Genomic DNA, 20,842 nt, shown 5'->3' on the forward strand with positions numbered 1-20,842 from the left:
AAATTAAGTCAATAGTTGTAAATTATGAGTACGAAAGAGATACATACCCCTCGTTCAACTTTTTTAATATTTAACCAATAATTAAAACAATATCTACTCACCAGCAATGACTTAGTAATTTCAATACACATGATTCTTTTACAACTATTTTATTTATTGTCTACAAAATCTCTTACAAATACTATATTTGTTTTGTCCATTACGAATTCTATTTACGAGTATTTAGAAGGTTCTGTACATTTTTGGATTGATTGCATAAATATGAATAACAATGAATATATGTAAGAAAAAATCCAAACAATTGTAATGATAACTGGTAAAATAGACAAAAACAAAGAAATAATGCGAAGTCATAAAATATGTTGACGATATGAAAAAGGAATAATATTTACAATATGATAACTGAATTGAGTTTAAATATTAAATTTATGAAGTTGCTATACATAATTGTAACGCGAAATGTGAAAAATTATAAAATGAAGAAACAAAATTTCAATTTTCGTAGAGTTAAACTGATGTTTGACAGTTAGTTAATGCAATTACGTAAAGAAGTTGGTTTGTTTTACTTAAATATTTAACTGCATATAGTTTTCATTTTAAAATATGTTTCAATGTAACTAAAATTTAGTGGTGCATGATTAATGATAGGCAAAATATTGTCACATAACCGGCCAATTTTTGTTTTTAACTTTTCGATTTTCGAATATTGCTAACGTTACAGCAGGCACTTACGATACGTTACGCAGTGCGCGCTACGTTACAATAGGAATTTTCATGCATAGAATTCTGTACAAAGTCCGATGCGTTGATGAATTTTGGCAATTGTTGTGTTAACAATTGAATACTTTCCAATATTAAATATATATATACATTTATGTATATATTTAACGTTATTTTAAAATAATGTTTCTATGCATGTACGAAAATAATGTACATATGTATTTTATGCATTTATGTATGATAAAATAAGTTAATATCTGTAAAACAAATAACAAATAAGGATGTAAACGTATATATAATTGGCTATCAACGAAAACTAATAAAAAAAAAAACGAAAATAATAACGTAATAATAATTTCAAAACCAAAAGTAAATCAACCCGAAAATGGTGTACAATTACATTTTATATGCAAATGTATGTTATGTATGTGTTATGTTTGCGTATAGTTTGTATGTTTTGCGGGAGCGCATGCAAGTTTTCGTATTTCCGCTGTAATTCCATAGTGCAGGAGCTTTCAATTGAAAAATAACTGTACACTTGAAACAAGTTTCGTTTCGTAAATAAACGCGCTGCTTTTAAAACTATTTGATTTGAAACTGCTTTGCGGTTGATTTTTTACGTGTATGAAAACAATTGTTGCTTTCGGCTACAATTTACGCCTCCAACTAGCTGCGAGTACTTCACTCTGCCCTTATGAAGATGAAGTCGACGCTGTACTACCCATTGGTGTTGGAGCACGTGGACGTATCATCATCGTGGCCTTCTTGAGTGTGTAGTCCCAACCGCGCCAACGGAACCAAACGATGCCTTGGCGTGCGGTCAAATCTTGTGGATCATGTAAGTAGAGACCGTTTAGGCCGCGACCGCATGACTTCCACCACCAGCCGCCCTATAAAAAATTAAAAAAAATATGAAATAAATGGCACAGATGTGGATTAAAGTGTTTCTACCTTCAGCATGCTAGCACAATTCAGTGAGCTCCGATCGTTATCTCTGTTATAAGTCGAGAAAGGACTATTGTTAGAACCGTACCATGGATCATTAAGCGAATCACCAGCATTGCCTTCATAGCCATCGATCTCCAATTTATAGTAATCAGCTTCTGAGTGGATTTTGAAATGCGAGTATTGTGCATATCTAATTAAAGATAATTAATATTTAATAATTTATTTTAATATTTGAGAGAATATAACGTTTTACCGCTTATTGCCCTCAAAGTCCTCAAGCTCTACACGCAGCGCGTAATCCTCATTATTGGTGAGCATGTAAATGTTCTCATTACCCAACCAAAATTCCTTTGCTGGATCACCGAAGCCATTCTTATAGTCAGCCCAGTCACGATTGAAGTTTTCACGCGGCTCACCGAAGTCATCGCGCCTTTGTATAACCTTGAAATAAAAAACAAAATGATTAGAAACTATTATTCTAAATAAAGTTTCACAAATCACCGTCCAACCGCCATCAGTAACTTCTTGCTCACAGAACACCTTTAAAAACCAATAGGTTGTACCACGAATTTGTAGATAGAACACACCAGATTGACGCATGCCAGCATTCAAGAGGTCAACACAAGAGAAACCCTGAAAATAATAATTAAAATTTAGAAAACATCTTAATTGTGTAAAAACTAAAATAAACGATCAACAAAAATTATTAATGATATAACGTATGATATTCACGTAACGTTAATAAAATAATCCACCAAACGGTTTGTTACACATTATGTGCCATCTGGCAACACCGCTGTCAGTTGGTAATTTTTGCTTATCAGTTGAAGCTTGGTGTTTGTTTGGAAAATTTTTAGCGTCATAAAAGCATAAATTTTGTATTGTTAATGAAAAAGTTGTGCAATGTTGTGGTTTAAACTGTTATTACCAACATTATTAACAATATTTGATTTTGTTTACGCTATTGATGAAAGTCGTTTGGTCGATGCAGAAAAATCGCTGGTGTGGGGGCCTGGCTTGAAGCCGGATGAAGTTGTTTTACCAGCGCGTTACTTCTTCATACATGCTGTGGACAAGAATGGGCGCAAGTGTGTTGAATATTAGCATAAATAGTGAAAGTTTACAATGTGCTGAGGAATAACAAATTTGTCCGCTTTTTATTTGCAGATTTGCGCAATCACCGCCTCAGGATTTTCAAGTGCTTATTAAAGGCAATTCGCCGCATGGCAAATGTCGTTCCAATGTGAATTTCCTTGATCGCGGTGATGGCTCTTCGATTGTACGCTACACCATCGCCGATTGGTGTGATCAAGTTGAATTGGAAGTGCGCTATAATGGCTCACATGTGGCGCATTCACCATATGTCATATACAACAAAGTATATTCGGAACGTTGTTACTGCCCACAAGACTTAAACCTGTGGATGTTGCACAATAATTGTCCTGCCGGCTTGGATGACAAACAAATCGTTTGGGACCTACATTCATTTAAGCGTGTAAACTTTAGCGCTATACGTGATAATCTTTTGAGACGCTACAATCAACCCGAAAGTGTATCGTTGTGCCATTATGTAGTGAAACAGCAACAAATATGGCGTCAATGTTATGGCAAGTATACGGGTTTCAAAATGTTCATGGATGCTACTTTGCTGGCATTGGGACGCGTTGCTTTACTGCCAGATATGGAATTCTATTTGAATTTGGGCGATTGGCCGCTCTCGAAAAAGGGCGGACAACAGCGTACCTCGGGTCCATATCCAATATTCTCTTGGTGTGGTAGTGATGATTCGTACGATATAGTGCTACCCACTTACGACATCACCGAGTCCACAGTAGAGAATATGGGACGTGTAACATTGGATATGTTGTCAGTGCAAAAGAGCGAATATCCGTGGGACGTAAAAGAGTCGAAAGCCTTCTGGCGCGGCAGAGATTCACGCCGCGAGCGACTTGAGCTAATCGAATTGGCACGCAAACATCCCAATTGGATAAATGCATCACTAACGAATTTCTTCTTCTTCCGCAATGAGGAAGATAAGTACGGACCTAAGGTGCCGCATATATCGTTTTTGGAATTCTTTCGGGTGTGTATATACACGCATAATAATGTGTGAAACATAATTTAACGTTAGTATTTTACGTTTTACAGTATAAATATCAGCTAAATTTGGATGGCGTCGTCGCTGCTTATCGCTTTCCGTATTTGCTTGCGAGCGATGCGTTGGTATTCAAACAAGATTCGGGTTTCTATGAACATTTCTACAGCAAGTTAACGGCGTATAAACATTATGTGCCCTTTAAACGTGATTTAAGTGATTTGATTGAACGTCTGCAATGGGCAAAAGAAAATGACGATCGCGCACGTGAAATTGTGTCAGAAGCACGAAAGTTCGTCGAAGCAAATCTAATGCCACAGCACATTTATTGCTATCATATGGCTTTATTTAAGGTGAGTGTGTTGTTTAACTTTTTCAGCATATTTTTGAATAATTTTTCAAAATTTTATCATTTCATAACTTTTTTTTTTTTGGCTTTATCACTAATCCCAATTGTATTTTCCCTTCGTTACTTTCTTAAGCCATAAATACCATCACCTGCATTTTTTACTATATATTTTTATTTTGTGTATTGATTTTATGTTTTTTTTTATTTTGCTTTCTTCTTTCAACCCAATTGTATTCTGCTTTTCTCACCTTTTCTTAAGTTTCTACATAAATACCATCATCTGCATATTTCGGTTTGATTTGACCTCATTCCATCTTAGTTTAAGCTCTTCTCAACTCTCTAATTAACTGTTGTTGTTTAACGCTTTTAGGAATGGAGCACCCGTCTAGTCTCACCCATTACCGTATTGCCTGGCATGGAGCAGGTCGAACAGGTCTACACTTGTTCTTGCAAAGAACCGCCTTACACAAGAGATGAGCTGTAGATGCTCTCTACAGCACAAGCGCCTGCTATCTTCGTACTTATATATACATATATATATCATACTTATAGTTTGCCATCCCACTCATATTCTCACGCATTTCATGTTCTACGTCTTGTCCTGCCGTATACACATTCCATTCTAAGTTTTAGTTTTAACTTGTTTGCATTTAAGCCTGCTTCTGTTCCACTTTCACACAGGCTGGCTCTAAAGTATTTTACTCTTAAGTTTTTTTCTTTGACTATATGCTGATTTTATAGCTATCTAGAGACAATGGGTCTCTAATCATAATTTACCTTTTGATATTCTATATTTTTTGCCATACAAATAAGTTACATAACCTCAAACTTGGATAAATAAGCATACGCATACATGTGTGTATGTATGTATGCAGTTGCATTGCCATTTTTACAAACTTTTATACTTTTTTAAGCGAATTTTTTACGTATGTGCGAAAATTATCACATTCCAAATTGTACTTAAATTGCGCAACGGCGAATTTTAGTTTAGAAAAATATATATAAACGCAAATGAAATGTATTAGCAAAATTTTATAACGTCTCGAGTATACTCAAAACAAAACAAAAAAAATCACAAAACAAAACGAAAAAATTAGCTAAAATTACAAAAACAACAAAAAATAAATGTATGTGTGTCTGTGCAATATAGTGAAAAATTTGAACTATTTTTTTTCTCTCCCCACTAACCTTAATGTCCTTCAGTGTGAGTATATCCGTGGAGAATGTTGAATTCACCACAGATGGTTTATTTTTGACGCTGGGGAAAATGATGCCACCTTTACGTGAGAGCGGTTTGGCTGATGTTGTTGTGGTAGTGGCAGCGGATGAGGCGACACTTGCTGTTGAAGCGCCGTTGCTGCCAGCCATTTGCGCCGCGGTAACGGTATATGCGGTTACAGTTGGTTGACTGCCAGCAGCCACCGAGGGACTGGGCGTCGTCGTTGCGGCATTGGTGTATGCGTTGAGTGTGGCAGTTGTGGCGGCCGCTGTTGGCGGTGGCGCGGTAGTGCTGCCCGTTGTGCCGATCGGTGTGGTGGGCATATTCGTCTCGGGATACTCATCGATAACGGAGTAGCTACAGGGCGATAAAGTAAAGTCAATAAAACTGAAATATATACCATAAATCACCGTTACTTACCGATTTGGATCATATTCGACGAGTCGATCGATGGTGGGATCCATTAACAACTCAGCTGGTACGGGTCGTTGTGCCAGCAACTGCACATCGTCTTCTTGTTTCTTCAAGCGTTTCTCCACCATATCCAAATTGTTGATAATTTGATTCGTTTTCGCCTTCAAATCGTGGTGTATCTCACCGATGGCGCGTTCCTGCCGTTGCGTCTGTGTCAGCAAGGCATCCGATTTGGGTAGCAAATCATTGATAACGGAGGATTTTGTTCCCACCACCACATCCCACACTTCGTCCATCTTCTCTGAAACAGAGACCATTGGTCGTATTTGCTTCACGAGCGCATCGATTTTACTTGATTTTATTAACGGCATTGCTGTTGTTGTAGCATTCAATGAATTCAAGTGCTCCTGTTGATCCACTACGGCTTCGTGTATATCGCCAACCATACGCAACATACGTCCTACATTCTCCGATACAATGTTGATATGGAATTGCAGTTTCTTATCGATGTTGTCTGTGGTGTCGCGTAATTCATTCAATTCCGTGGATACATGATTCATTACTTCGGCGTTCATCGCTTTCGTGATCTCGACAACATTCATGCTAATGGGCTTCTTCTCACTCGCCTCCGCATTGATATCGTCCACTTGTAGGAAATTATTATCGATTTGTGTTTTGAGCACCTCCAGTTTGGTATCAATGTCGCTCACCTTTTGGTCGAGCAACAAGAGGCGATTGTCCAAATGCTCTGCCGTGGCCATATTGGCGATACGCGCCGCGCGTCCACCGCCAATGACAACGCTGTCATGCGCTGCGCCATGTATATCATTGGTGATTTTGTTGTCCAATGTGCGCAGCTTGGAGATGACCGCGTCGGTTTTGAGCAGATTGTCTGCCACACGATTGTCCAGCGCCTCCATGCGTTTCACCATGTGCTCGACGGACTTGTCGAGACTGTCGATGCGCTTCAATTTGCCCTCGAGCGTCGATATTATCACCTCAAAGATGTTGAGCAGCTGTTGTTCTCTGCAAGAAGAGAGAGGAAATTGGAGTTTATAAAAGTTGGAATAAAATTAAAATAAATGCTTTAGAAAGAAAATTACAAGGTAATTGGAGGAGTAATAAGAAGAACTTGATAGCGTTCCCAAGACAGTCCAGTTTAAGTAACCGGAATGCACGCGGAACTTTTTATCGGGCGAAGGTCTATCAAATCAGCAGTATCCTTCAAAGTCATGTGGATAATCAATTAGGACGATCACGAAATTAGGAATTTTAAAATCTGTAATCTTAACTATGGTAATAGTACGCTGTGTAAATCTCTTAAGATGTCAAACTATCCAAATTCAAATCATAGTATTCAATTGGAAATAGAAGGTTACACAAAACCCTATATTCCCAACTGATATTTCAATACTGGAAATTTGAGAAGACATTAAAGAGTTTCTTACCCTCAAGTCGGGTAAAATCTCGATACCTGGGAAATATCGGAATTCTCTCACTCTAACGCTTCGTCTTGTCTTGCCGTCAAACTAATTCAATATGGTCAAACTTTAGGAGTTGGATTATAAAGCTGCCTGTGATTGAGGGCAGGATATCTCTAAGAGAAAACTGTCAAATTCTAAAATGAATATTTCATCTATCTTTCCTTAGGGGGAGACTATCAGTACTACTTTCAGGGTAAATCATAACTTTTCTCCTGAGGTACTTAGAGCTCTGCAATGTGAGTCGGTCCCAGTAACATCATTAAAGTTGATCGAAAACGTCTAAAACTCTCTCTTCGCCTTCTCTTTAAATGTTCGACATTTTATATTTCTGTTCCTCAGTTGACTTTTATAACAAAAACCGAGCCTTATAACCCAAAAAAAAGGTACACTTGTTTATAATTGTACAATTTTGGTCTCCTAGAAAGGTGCATACGGCACTAATAACTATAATTAAGATCGTATATCATATAAATATGTCTACTAACAAGCTCCGAAGTATATATGTATATGCTCCAAAGATCTGAGCTTTATATCTCAATAAATGCAAATGCAATGCGTGTACATTGCGCCTTTGACAAATTTAACGTCGGTAATTCTATGTATTTGTATTAATTGAACGTATATTGTCGTTGAGGTGACCATTCTAAATTTTAATAGTTGTTGCTGTAAGAGTTTGTGACGCTTATTTTTTATAGCTCTTAATTATTGGTTCTTTGTAGCCAATTTGGGTCAATAATTTTAAAAAAGGTTTGTGGTAGGAAGTTATACAGTATAGTCATATCTGTTGTATCTACATAATTGAAAGGGAATGTATAGACGTGGGACTATTTAAAAGCTGTGTAATATTTATCGCAAAGTGATATTTAACAAAAATAATTGATATATTTGCATATGATGTTTATTGTAAAGAGTTACGGTTTTTTTTTATTTAGAAAGGTTCATTTAAATACGTGCCCCATGAGCACTTTACTTTTTTTTTGGCGACAGGTGGATATAGTAGATCTTCTTAGGTGCACTCACTTTTGGGTAAGAGATGCTGTGTGATTTTTGGTATTTTTTATCTGAGTGTTTTTAAGAGTTAGTATCTTAGCTCAATTATTACTCAAATGCTTCGTTAAGGATATTATTACGAGTTTGCCATTAAAAATACAGTTGTATGAAATTTGACTTCTATTGCCAATTCAACAGTTCGAGTTATGGAGATCTTCGAGTTATGGAAGTTAATTAATTATGTAATTGGTATTCATTATTATATCAATGAGCTTCATATATTACATATGTGGTCTGAACGTACGATTGTTGAATCCTTGCGAAATCATTCATTGTAGTCGTCTTCGATTCGTCACTTTTGACATTTTTTAATGATTGTGATACTCGAAAGCAATTTGCCAAAAACACCTTTCGTTTTCTCTTTTTAATGTTATCAAATTATCGAAATAGAAATTTAATTACACCAGTTTTACTCGCTGTTAACGAGTTTGTACTCTCCAATCATTTTATACTGGATTAATAACATTAGTTCCACGGGTATCAGAAAATCTCCTTCATAAATATCGATGCAGTACAAAAATACACACAATTTACTAAAAAAAGTGAAATCACTTCGTAGGCTATTTACGTTTTTTAATTTTTAAAAGGATTTCAAAATACTATTTCTGATTAGAATTGACTCCGATGAATTATTAAATGTTGGTGAATTAATTATTACTAATTTTAAAAGGTACCGTATGCTACTAAGATTTTATCAAGTAAATACCTAAATACAATTTTATATTACACTTTTAGTCTCTTTTAGACGTCAAGTAGATAAATTAGGTTTCTGAAGTTGATCAAATCAAAAAGGTTTGTTTTGTGCAACCTCCGAGATATCGTCGAATAAACCGAGCCCGATTCTTTTCCTATATATTGCTTTACATTCTCATAGAAGATGTACAACAGTCTCTTCTTCTACTTCTTGGCAGTTTCTACAGTAGTCATTGGTATAGTCTTAGTCTGTCGGCGTGTTTCCTCCTATCCCCTTTATTGGATTGCCAAAATTTTGACTTCTTCAGTACTTTCTCAAATAACACAAAGCTGCAACAAGTGCTCATTTTAATTATTCTTTCAATTTTATAATTAACATTTAAGGGGCCATCCATAAATTACGTCACACCTTGAGGAGGGTATCATTCAGAAGTGACATTGTGTGACAAGGGGCAGGGAGGGTCAAAAGCTTTGTGACATCACATTTCAAAATTTAGGGCAATATCGTTTCCCGCTCTGCTGCGCTCCTGGGTGTTAGAGGACTGGCTGCTCTGTACCACGCCGATCACGCAGCAGCATAATTAAGTATCTATTATTTCTTGACTAGTCATTCGTTGTTTCTGTACTTTAATATTTAACTAAATGTTGATTTTATTAAAGATTATTCAATAAATATAAGAATAAATAGAATAACCTGTTTTTTTTTAATTTAAGATAAATCCATATAATTAGAAAATGTGTGACGTCACGTCAGGGGGGGGTGAGTTCACAATGTGACCACTTGTGACAAGGAGGAGGGGAGGGGTTAAAAAGTCCTTAAATTCGTGTGACGTAATTTATGGATGGCCACTAATACAAAAATTTGTTTCATAGAATTTATAAAATTTTGAATTTAGCAATTTGTTAGTTTTGTCGTATGAAAAAGTAGTGCCACAGTTGATTCGAACATTGATTAGATTCATCTTTTCCAATCAGAATTTCAAACATTATTGAAAATATGATTAGTTTCAATATCACCCTGAATATTCAGCTAGTGAAAATATACAAAAGACTTAAGCAACGAACCTGGTCATGGAGTTTCAAAACTATAAAAAAATGTTAATATTAATTTTTTAAAGTTAATTTCTCATATAAAAAAAAAACGAAATAATATTTGTCGCTATTTTACAAAACCACAATTTTTTTTTTTAATAAAGCCGAAATTTTAAATTTTTAAATTGCTGCGTACAGGGTCCCTAAGTTAAAAAAATATTGTAAAGGCTACAAATACCCGTTGGAAATCTGAATATGGTGTCTCATTATATCAAAAATAATGTAAATGAAACTTGAATATAATTTTTATTATAAAAAAAAACACTAAAAAATGTAATACCATTTTCTAATTTATTATCTCGTTCTACCTAATTTGATTCGGAGCATTAAAGCTCACATACGCGCAAATCACAACAAATTCGCAAAGCGTAATTTAAATAAGCCAAACAAATGTGTAAATCGAAATGAAATCACAGCACAATTTCGCACAATGCGTCAACGTGATTTATATACACCGCTGACCTCAAACTGCTCCTTTCTGGCGCATTCATGTAGTACATGTCGCATAGAGCACACTTACAACATGCGATACACACACTGGATACGCGCCGTTACATTACGGTTACATATGCGACACATGTTGCGGGCATGTTGTCGGCAGTAGTAGTCATCGTGTTACCTATCCAATTTCTACATTGCGTTCTCTACAGCAACTTTTTTTCAACATTTTTTCAACGCTTTTTTGGTTACTTTGTAGTAGATTTGTTGTTGTTTTTTATGGCTTTGTTGCTGTTTTTTGTAGCTTTGTTGCTGTTGTTTCGCTCAATTGGTAGCAGCCGAGGTGTTTGGGCATCGTATGTTAGTTGTCTCCAAATAAATAATGCTGCTGGAGGAGCATATACGCCAAAAAGTCACACAAACATACACACATACACTCTAACATCTTTGTGTGGCTGTGCGGCTTTGGGTGGTGACACCCTGTGCGACGACAGTGACAACTAACAGGCTGCTATGAAACCTTAAAACACATTCATTATAGGCTTGGTGTTGTCATGTAATACATTTGTTGTTGTAAGCACATGTTGTTGTTGTAATTGTTGTAACTTTTTTTGTAAATTGTTTATACAATATTCATCACAGCGACTTCGGTTGCTCATTTGGCTATGAATGAAAGCTTTGCATTTTCCTGGGGCAAAGGGTAGTTGGCTGGTGTTGTTGGCCAATTAGCGCTTGCCTCAGTAAGTGTTTGTGTAAAATTGTTGCTTTGCTTAGTTGTATATAAATATTTATAAATTTACAACAACAATTGTGTCGCACTTGTGCAAATGCATAGTAAAGCGTTCAGCAATAAATTATTAACTAATCATAAATTATAGCATTTCCCAGCCATCGCTGATCGATGCGCTCGAGGCTTTCTGCCAATTGTGCATCTATAATTTGCTATAATTTGATGGATGCGCTGCCTTTGAGTTGTTGAAGTGTTGAGATTCAAGTGTTTAATCTGCAGTCATTTGTTAAACATTTAAATATGGGTTGCATGCATGCACTCACATAGTTGTTGTTTATTGCTTGTATTATCACATTTTTGTTGTTGTTTTGGTTGTTGGTCACATGCATAAATTTACCCACACCTACGATTATCCGCAATTATTTGCAACAATGTTGCTGGGTTATAATTTTTAGTTCGGCTTTTGGTTTGGATACACATGTATCACAACAAGTGTTTAACAACGAAATATTAAAGTTGCAAGGTCGCTATGTGTCCGAAAGTGCATTCACAAATGTAGGCGTACAGTGTCGTTAAAAAGTAAGGCAATCATATATTGTTTGATTTGAACCCCAAAATATATGTTTGTGTTCTTAAGTTAGATAAGGTATGTTAGACGTAATTTTATGACCTTAGCGATGTTCGTTTTTTAAAAGCTACTTCGTTGCTTGTTCGTGAATTTTTGGCTAAAACAATACTATAACAATGCCTCAGCCTAAACAACCCCAGAGAAGACTCCGTGTCGGTGATTCTCCTACTTCCAAAATTAAAGAGAACCTTATAAATATACGAGAAATCGCTGAAGGAACGAAAGGCTTTCCCAAAAATCGAGTTTTGGAAGTGTTACGACGATTGGATGACTTCGTTATTGCTGTCAAATGGTGGTTCATGGGGGTATATAATAAGTACTTAGACTCATTGCCCGATGATGTCACGTGTTACATTGTCACAGAAAGTTTTTTCAAGTCCAAAGAAAATATCACATTGAACTCGACGAGCGCTTTGATGCTGTATACGGATACTTTTCACTTTACCGATTGCGACCGCAACGCTTACGCGATTATAGGCGAATCCAACAGATCGTCCATTCTTCTCTCCGTTTTGCAATTTGGCGTCATTTGAAAATTTCAAGTGCTATCAGGTTACCTTCCACTTGGTCTTTCCAACGAAGTTGGGGTCGTCCTCTTCCGCGCCTTCCATCAGCGGTTACTACATCGAATACTTTCATCATGTTGTTTCATCATGTGTTTTCATTCATTCGAACAACATGACACAAGCCTGCGTAGCCGCCTTTAACTATGTCAATGTCGTCGTATAAAATAATGAGAAAAAAGTTATCGATCTCGTATTGCAGACGTTGGTATTCAAGTCGAGAGGCGAGAGACCTGAGCTTGAATCTCAAAAGACCGCGTGAGTACTATCCTGTCTGAAATACTGCTCATGAGAAAGCGATAGGGATCATTCCGCTGCAGAAGACGTTTTGTCGACTTTTCGTGGTCGTCAACAAAACTGGGATTCACGGGACTTTGCCTGGCAAACTCTGAAGAAGGCAAAAACTGTCCTATCGATTGGAAAGGAAAGGCCATCTTTGTCTCGAATTCATAAGGTGAGATCTACATCACCTGCATGGAAAAGTGCAAAACGGATGTTGTTTTTGTCACGATTATTTATCCCTGCCGGAACGGAAAGCATAAATCTCTAAAGACCGCGTGAATCTAGTTGTCGTCGAGGCCATCTAACGGGAGGCCAGAAAACTTGCTGATTCGACGGGGTCGGACCAAAGGGAAAGGGGTGTTAGATGAGTGGGTGAGTTTGGGCATGCAAAAAGGTGGTTAGTGTCATGCGGGGACTCGTTGCATGCAGGACATGTATTTTGTATAGCGGGGTTCAGTCTGGATAAGTAGGAGTTTAACCTTCTACAATATGCAGATCGAAATTGCGCAAGGGTCACACTGGTTTAACGCGGTAACTCGAGCTCTTCGTCTGACCTCTTGATTCACCTGGGGTCGGTTCTGCTTCCAGCAAGTGATTACATGGATGATTTCTACGAAAGCACCCTAGTATAAACTGCTTGGTAAGGAGTTCATTATGATCCTTAATAGGCAGCATAGTGACCTCATTGTGCAAATGTGCTTCTGGTGACATCAAGAGGCATTCTGGAGCTGTCCGGAGTGCGGTGTTCTGACACGTCTGTATCTTCCTCTTCTACGTGCCGCTGCATCCAGACGACCATACCGGTCGGTCACAGGGCTCTGCTATGCCAAATTATTCGCGCACTTCCCTATTTGGCGAAGAAAATAATGCTCTTTCCCAGGATAACGCACCAGCTAACAATTCCGCTGTCGTCACGAACTATTTCGTCGTTGTTTGAAAATCTATTAAATAACTTATGCCTTAAATTAAAACGCTTAATGTCTGTATTTCACTATCGGAAGGGCAACGTTCCCAGAACTAGACTCGCTGTCGTTTAAAACTACGGAAATAACTATCTGTTTCGTTTTCGATTTGACTGTGACAGGTATCAGGAATTGTACACTAGGTGCATTTGACATCGCGATTCCGTTGTGCTGAATTTGCCATTCAACAGGCTTCAAGTTGTAATCACCGCCCGACAAGTATGCGTGTAAATTAATTCTAAATTTAGTTTTAATGAATTTCGGTGAGGTGTCTAATCACATATTCATTTCGTAGATAATTTTATATTTGTGTGTTGACAGTTTTATGTACATAAATAGCAGCAAATACGTGTTTATAATCAACAACAAATGCATTTAATTATTGGTCAATTGGGCAACAAAGTGTTTGCTGTAGTTGTTGTTATTGTTGCAAAAACGATGTTTGCGATATTTTTAATGTTTTTGTTGTTTATTTTCATTAATCGTTGTTGTTGTTGCTACATGGTGCTATGCCGTTAACTTTGCTACCATTTTTATTGGTACTACATTTCAGGAAGAACTCCATACTTAATTTAATTATCATTGGCAATAAATCTTTCAAGCCAAACTAACGGAAAACTTGAAAGGAATAAAACTCTAATTTTTATCGCATTTCTTTGCCGCAAGACAACTGACTGCCACAAGTGGCGTTTGTTGCGCGGCCGCCGCTTACTCTTGCTTACTGCAGGCTTTCTTGTTGGTAGTTGTTGTTGTGTGTTGGTTGGTTGTTGCATTTTTGTTGTTGTTGTTGGAGAGTGCAGTAAACATTATAAGCATCGTACTACGTCTTCGCGCGCATTGCCGTTATTTTCCTATGCGTTGTCATCACCGTCGACATTTCGCCTGTCGCAGCAGCAGCAACATTCTCAGCAGGAGCGCATTTGCAACAAATGAGATAACACGATTAAAAGTTCAATAAATAACATGGCAAAGCCTGAAATCAACAACGTCACCTGCCCGCGGGCAAACGTGTTGAATTGGACATGCAATGGGCGCTGCATTGATGCACCGCCGCCGCTGTAGTAGCCACGGCAGCCGGCAAAGATACGGCCGCAGGCGCAGCACAGCCACAGTTGCACTGCTGTTGACGTGTTGTCACAGCAAAATAAATGTGTTGCTTAGTGGGCCTGCCTGCCTGCCTGCCTGGCGAACGGCGCCAAAGCACCTGATCAGCAGCGACCTAAGCGAGCGTGCGAGCGGCGACTAAGCGGTCAAGCGACTCGGACAGCCAAATGAGCAGGCAGGCAGGATAATTAAGTGGCATCGCTAATGCGTAATTAACCAATCAACGCGTAAGCGTGCAACGCATGCAAACTATTGCTCCGCCTAGCGTTCCATACACATATACTATATATAAGGAAAGCAGGTGTGTGTTTGATGCCACAAATATTGCCGACACATGTTGCATGCATTATAGATAAAATCTTGTTGAGTCTTATTTACTTTTACTGTCTTGTTGGGGCACTGGAGCAGGCCTGCTAGCTCAGCTGCGTCCATTCATGCTTAGATGCCGGGCGTCAGGCATTTTTCAGACTACTCTAGCGAAGCTGGTGATCATAATCTACATAAAAAATATTTGCATGCTTACATATATATTTGTATTATACAGTTACAAGTATTTAAATATTTATTTTTTGTATGCGCAGCTCACAAGCTCTCTCATGCTGCATGTTGTAATGATGAGGAAATGTTTATTATTTGTCACTTTATAAATTGCTGTTTAAAATGTGCGAACACTGAAATTAATGCCTTTTTGTTTTAGAAAAAACATTACAACGTGTGTTTGCTTGCTATCTATTTAGGTACAAGTATGCTTACACTTTTGTAATCGGCGCAGTTTTCCATTTGACAAAAATGAGTATCATATGACTAAATGAGTGTTTTATTAGCTTTCAGATCTGCCAGAGTGTAATTTACATAGTTGTTATAAGTGTCTTGGATATCATAATTGATGCAGTTTTATGACTACAAAAAGCTTAGTTCCACACATCAATAAACTAGATTTTACTTTTTCCGAAAGTAGGCTGAATAAGTGATTTCTGAGATACTCTACTCTACTGTACTCTACTATACTGTACTCTATTCTACTGTACTCTATTCTACTCTACTCTACTCTATACTCTACTCTACTCTACTCTACTCTATTCTACTCTATACTCTACTCTACTCTACTCTATTCTACTCTACTCTACTCTACTCTATACTCTACTCTATACTCTACTCTACTCTATACTCTACTCTACTATACTGTACTCTATTCTACTCTACTCTACTCTACTCTACTCTACTCTACTCTACTCTATTCTATTCTATTCTACTCTACTCTACTCTACTCTATACTCTACTCTACTCTACTCTACTCTACTCTACTCTACTCTACTCTACTCTACTCTACTCTACTCTACTCTACTCTACTCTACTCTATACTCTACTCTATACTCTACTCTATACTCTACTCTATACTCTACTCTACTCTACTCTACTCTACTCTACTCTACTCTACTCTACTCTACTCTACTCTACTCTACTCTACTCTACTCTACTCTACTCTACTCTACTCTACTCTACTCTACTCTACTCTACTCTACTCTACTCTACTCTATACTCTACTCTACTCTACTCTACTCTACTCTACTCTACTCTACTCTACTCTACTCTACTCTACTCTACTCTACTCTACTCTACTCTACTCTACTCTACTCTACTCTACTCTACTCTATACTCTACTCTACTCTATACTCTACTCTACTCTACTCTACTCTACTCTACTCTACTCTACTCTACTCTACTCTACTCTACTCTACTCTACTCTACTCTACTCTACTCTACTCTACTCTACTCTACTCTACTCTACTCTACTCTACTCTACTCTACTCTACTCTACTCTACTCTACTCTACTCTACTCTACTCTACTCTACTCTACTCTACTCTACTCTACTCTACTCTACTCTACTCTACTCTACTCTACTCTACTCTACTCTACTCTACTCTACTCTACTCTACTCTACTCTACTCTACTCTACTCTACTCTACTCTACTCTACTCTACTCTACTCTACTCTACTCTACTCTACTCTACTCTATACTCTACTCTATACTCTACACTCTACTCTACTCTACTCTACTCTACTCTACTCTACTCTACTCTACTCTACTCTACTCTACTCTACTCTACTCAACTCTATACTCTACTTTACTCTACTCTACTCTACTCTATACTGTACTCTACTTTACTCTACCTCACTCTATTCTACTCCACTCTACTCGAGTGTACTCTAATCTACTCTACTCTACGCTACTCTACTCTACAAAACAAAAAATGTAATTTAGTATTTAAATATAAAAGAGTTTATTTTCAAAAAATGTAAATATTAGTTACTAAATGATTGTCAATGAATTGTCAAAGTAATATTCGGCCCTATTCCCGTTGTCGTTGTCGTTTTAATAGTCGTTTCTAAGTCGTTGTCGTTTTTATCGTCGCTTCGTTCCTAAATTGGTATTCTTGAAGTATATCGTAACGCCTAAGAAAAATTATCGAAATTTGTCTACATATTTTATATAGTATACTTTAAGGAGCTCTTTTCCGATATAAACATTTCTTTCTTATGCAACGAGACACATTTTTAAAGCAGTCCTTAATGGATTTTATGCTATTCTGTATTGACTCTAAACAACGTTATCACTGTAATTATTAATTAATTGTACTTACGTACAACAATGTTAGTCTTCCATCTTTATTTGATTTTTTAAAAGAAGTAGTGGTGACATCTGCGTCCTCCAAACTTTTTTCTAAAATATGTTATACTTCCAGCGTCTCATGCTCCTTGCTTCTGGCTAATCCGACTACTCTAACTAGTGGTGCAGCCAAAGGAGACACGGGTATCTGTTTATTAACTTCTCCTCTTGTTGGAGTACTATTTTTTTCTTCGTTTTGAATTTTAAGATCTTTCATATCTTAAATATATTCTTAGATATAAAAATGCAATTTTATTAATGCCAACAATTTCCGACGAGAGATGGCGGTGGAATGGATTTATTTTTTTTTTTTAGAAAAAAATATCCCTCCCAAAAAATCGAAATATAAGGGATTTATACCTTTTCTAAAGTCTTTGGCATATGCAGGATATTTTTCCATTTCAGAAATTAAAATTTCAAACTGTTTCCGATTTGGAATTTTCATCTTCACTTCAAATATTCCTTCAAACAACCGCGTCGTTTCTATGTCGCTCACAATTATAGCAACGACAAAAAACGACTGTTTCTATGTCGTTTCTATAGTCGTTTCAAATTGGGGAATCTCAATTTATTTTCGATAAATGTCGTTAACGCCAACAGGAATGCCAAATAGGCGTTCTTAAGTCGTTTTAAAACGATAACGACAACGGGAATAGGGGCGATTATTATGGTAATCAGAAAAAAATCGTATATCTTATTTAAAAAAAAACTGCATGTGTTTGTGCTCAAAGCAGAAAAAAAAGTTAAAGTCAAATGTTTTTTGCGATCTTCATTACGAAATTCTTCTCCTACTTCACTAATACTTTGCGACAGCCAACACATGCCAAATCATTATTTGCATAGTAGAAGTAGCTTATGCAGCTATTTTTGTCATTTTAATACACTCTCACGCTCAGAATGGCCACAAAACTTCAACTCTGTTAGCTTAGAAAAAAATTTGTGTTCAAACAAGTCACAACCATGTTGTTGGCGGTAGCGGCTGCGATTAATTGAAGCTGTCAGCAGTAGCTTACGCATCGCCATTGCAGCTACTAGCAACAGAAGGCAGTAGAATGTGTCGCCAATATTTATAAAATTTATAAAAAAAAAAAATATATAATAGAAGAAAAAAATTAATTTACTGTGTAGTGTTTGCTAATTTGTTAAACATTTTTATGTAAATAATGCTTCTGGCAGATGTGCGAGTAAAAGATGTACTGCTTGGGACAATTAATATATCTACATATATGCACGGCAGTTTCTACTTGAGTATATGATAATTACTGATTTCTGTGCGCTTATTTTAGTTGTAAAGCGAACGTAGGTCATTTTAGTTATTTTTCCACATAAATATACGTATATTATTATTAATAAGTGCTGAGGTGTGCGTAGTATAGTATACAACATTATACTATACGATTAAATCTAGTTTAACTCTGTAATTTAAAGATGAAAAATCTACGATATATCTCTCACTACATATACCACAAGCTCGATGCATGTCTATTAAACTTAATATTAAAGAACTTATACCGAAGAAGACTTGAAACAAAAACGCCTAAACTAACACAACGTTCCTTTGCTTCTCCAATATTTTTAGGCAAATTTTACAATTTTCTCTTAATAAAAACCAAGACAACAAGTTCAAATCACTACATAAAAGAACCTAGTTAAAGCAACGTTTACTCCTCGGTCCTTCTTGGACATATCAAACCAACGTAATAACACATCAGATGAAATATTTTTTTCAAATTACACTAATTTTATAAGAAAAACTGTTTTTCTTTCCAAATTTGAGCAATTTGAAATTGATATAAGTGTCAATCCTATTTTATTATTTTTTTTTACCTAAGCCTCAGGTTTCAAAATTCTTAATTAAAGCTAAGTGGCAACTCTACAAACTATTTCTTTTTTTATTTAAAGCATTCTGAATTATCTATACCTCTACCTCTATTGTAATATATATATATATATTTGGCGTAGGAACCGCTTTAAGCGATTATAGCCGAATCCACCAGAGCGCGCCACTCATTCCTCCTTTTTGCTTTTTGGCGCCAACTGGAAACACCAAGTGAAGCCAGGTCACTTTGCACTTGGTCTTTCCACCGGAGTGGAGGTTGTCCTCTTCCGCGGCTTCCTCCAGCGGGTACTGCATCGAATACTTTCAGAGCTGGAGTGTTTTCTTCCATCCGTACAACATGACCTAGCCAGCGTAGCCGCTGTCTTTTTATTCGCTGAACTATGTCAATGTCGTCGTATAAATCGTACAGCTCATCGTTCCATCGTCTGCGGTATTCGCCGTTGCCAATGTTTAGAGGACCATAAATCTTGCGCAAAACCTTTCTCTCGAAAACCCCAAGAGTCGTCTCATCGGATGTTGTCATCGTCCACGCTTCAGCGCCATACATCAGGACGGGAATAATGAGCGACTTATAGAGTTTGATTTTGGTTCGTCGAGAGAGGACTTTACTTTTCAATTGCCTACTCAGTCCAAAGTAGCACCTGTTGGCAAGAGTGATTCTGCGTTGGATTTCAAGGCTGACATTGTTGGTGTTGTTAATGCTGGTTCCCAGATAAACGAAATTATCTACAACTTCAAAGTTATGACTGTCAACAGTGACGTGGGAGCCAAGACGCGAGTGCGCTGACTGTTTGTTTGATGACAGGAGATATTTCGTCTTGTCCTCATTCACCACCAGACCCATACGCCTCGCTTCTTTATCTAGTCTGGAAAACGCAGAACAAACGGCGCGGTTGTTGCTTCCGATGATATCAATATCATCGGCATACGCCAGGAGCTGTACACTCTTGTAGAAGATTGTACCCTCTCTATTTAGTTCTGCAGCTCGTATTATTTTTTCCAGCAATAGATTGAAGAAGTCGCACGATAGTGAGTCACCCTGTCTGAAGCCTCGTTTGGTATCGAACGGCTCGGAGAGGTCCTTCCCGATCCTGACGGAGCTTTTGGTGTTGCTCAACGTCAGCTTACATAGCCGTATTAGTTTTGCAGGGATACCAAATTCAGACATCGCGGCATAAAGGCAGCTCCTTTTCGTGCTATCGAAGGCAGCTTTAAAATCGATAAAAAGATGGTGAGTATCGATTCTTCTCTCTCGGGTCTTTTCCAAGATTTGGCGCATGGTGAATATCTGGTCCATTGTGGATTTTCCAGGTCTAAAGCCACACTGATAAGGTCCAATCAGTTCGTTGACGGTGGGCTTTAGTCTTTCACACAATACGCTCGACAAAACCTTATATGCGATATTGAGGAGACTTATACCACGGTAGTTGGCGCAGATTGTGGGGTCTCCCTTTTTATGGATTGGGCAGAGCACACTAAGATTCCAATCGTCAGGCATGCTTTCTTCCGACCATATTCTACAAAGAAGCTGATGCATGCACCTTATCAGTTCTTCGCCGCC

At 37.3% G+C, this 20,842-nt stretch overlaps 2 protein-coding genes across 3 annotated transcripts in view; one reads left to right on the forward strand and one right to left on the reverse strand.

Moving 5' to 3' along the window:
* Positions 1-133: 133 nt before the first annotated feature.
* LOC105216992 (tenascin-R) overlaps positions 134-20,842 on the reverse strand; it is a 175,504-nt gene continuing 154,795 nt past the window's right edge. For both annotated transcript variants that reach the window (XM_054234886.1, XM_011191789.3), the window contains exons 3-8: positions 5,752-6,771; positions 5,301-5,688; positions 2,170-2,301; positions 1,922-2,109; positions 1,672-1,858; positions 134-1,610 (exon numbers count right to left, since the gene is read on the reverse strand). In XM_054234886.1, coding sequence (XP_054090861.1) covers positions 1,413-1,610; positions 1,672-1,858; positions 1,922-2,109; positions 2,170-2,301; positions 5,301-5,688; positions 5,752-6,771 — 2,113 coding nt within the window. In that variant the 3' untranslated portion in view covers positions 134-1,412. The remainder of the gene's footprint in view (positions 1,611-1,671; positions 1,859-1,921; positions 2,110-2,169; positions 2,302-5,300; positions 5,689-5,751; positions 6,772-20,842) is intronic.
* Positions 2,497-6,043, forward strand: LOC105216991 (protein O-glucosyltransferase 2). The gene is made up of 4 exons (XM_011191787.3): positions 2,497-2,756; positions 2,836-3,751; positions 3,817-4,116; positions 4,483-6,043. The coding sequence occupies exons 1-4, from the start codon at positions 2,572-2,574 to the stop codon at positions 4,594-4,596; spliced, it is 1,515 nt and encodes a 504-aa protein (XP_011190089.2). The 5' UTR covers positions 2,497-2,571; the 3' UTR covers positions 4,597-6,043.

This window comes from Zeugodacus cucurbitae, chromosome 6, assembly GCF_028554725.1.
Source record: "Zeugodacus cucurbitae isolate PBARC_wt_2022May chromosome 6, idZeuCucr1.2, whole genome shotgun sequence".
Classification (NCBI taxonomy): Eukaryota; Metazoa; Arthropoda; class Insecta; order Diptera; family Tephritidae; genus Zeugodacus; species Zeugodacus cucurbitae.

Coding starts and splice junctions, on each gene's coding strand:
- LOC105216991 (XM_011191787.3), top strand. CDS start 2,572: ATGTTGTGGTTTAAACTGTTATTACCAACATTATTAACAATATTTGAT. Junction 3,752..3,816: donor CGTTTTTGGAATTCTTTCGG/GTGTGTATATAC, acceptor TACGTTTTACAG/TATAAATATCAGCTAAATTT. Junction 4,117..4,482: donor ATCATATGGCTTTATTTAAG/GTGAGTGTGTTG, acceptor TAACGCTTTTAG/GAATGGAGCACCCGTCTAGT.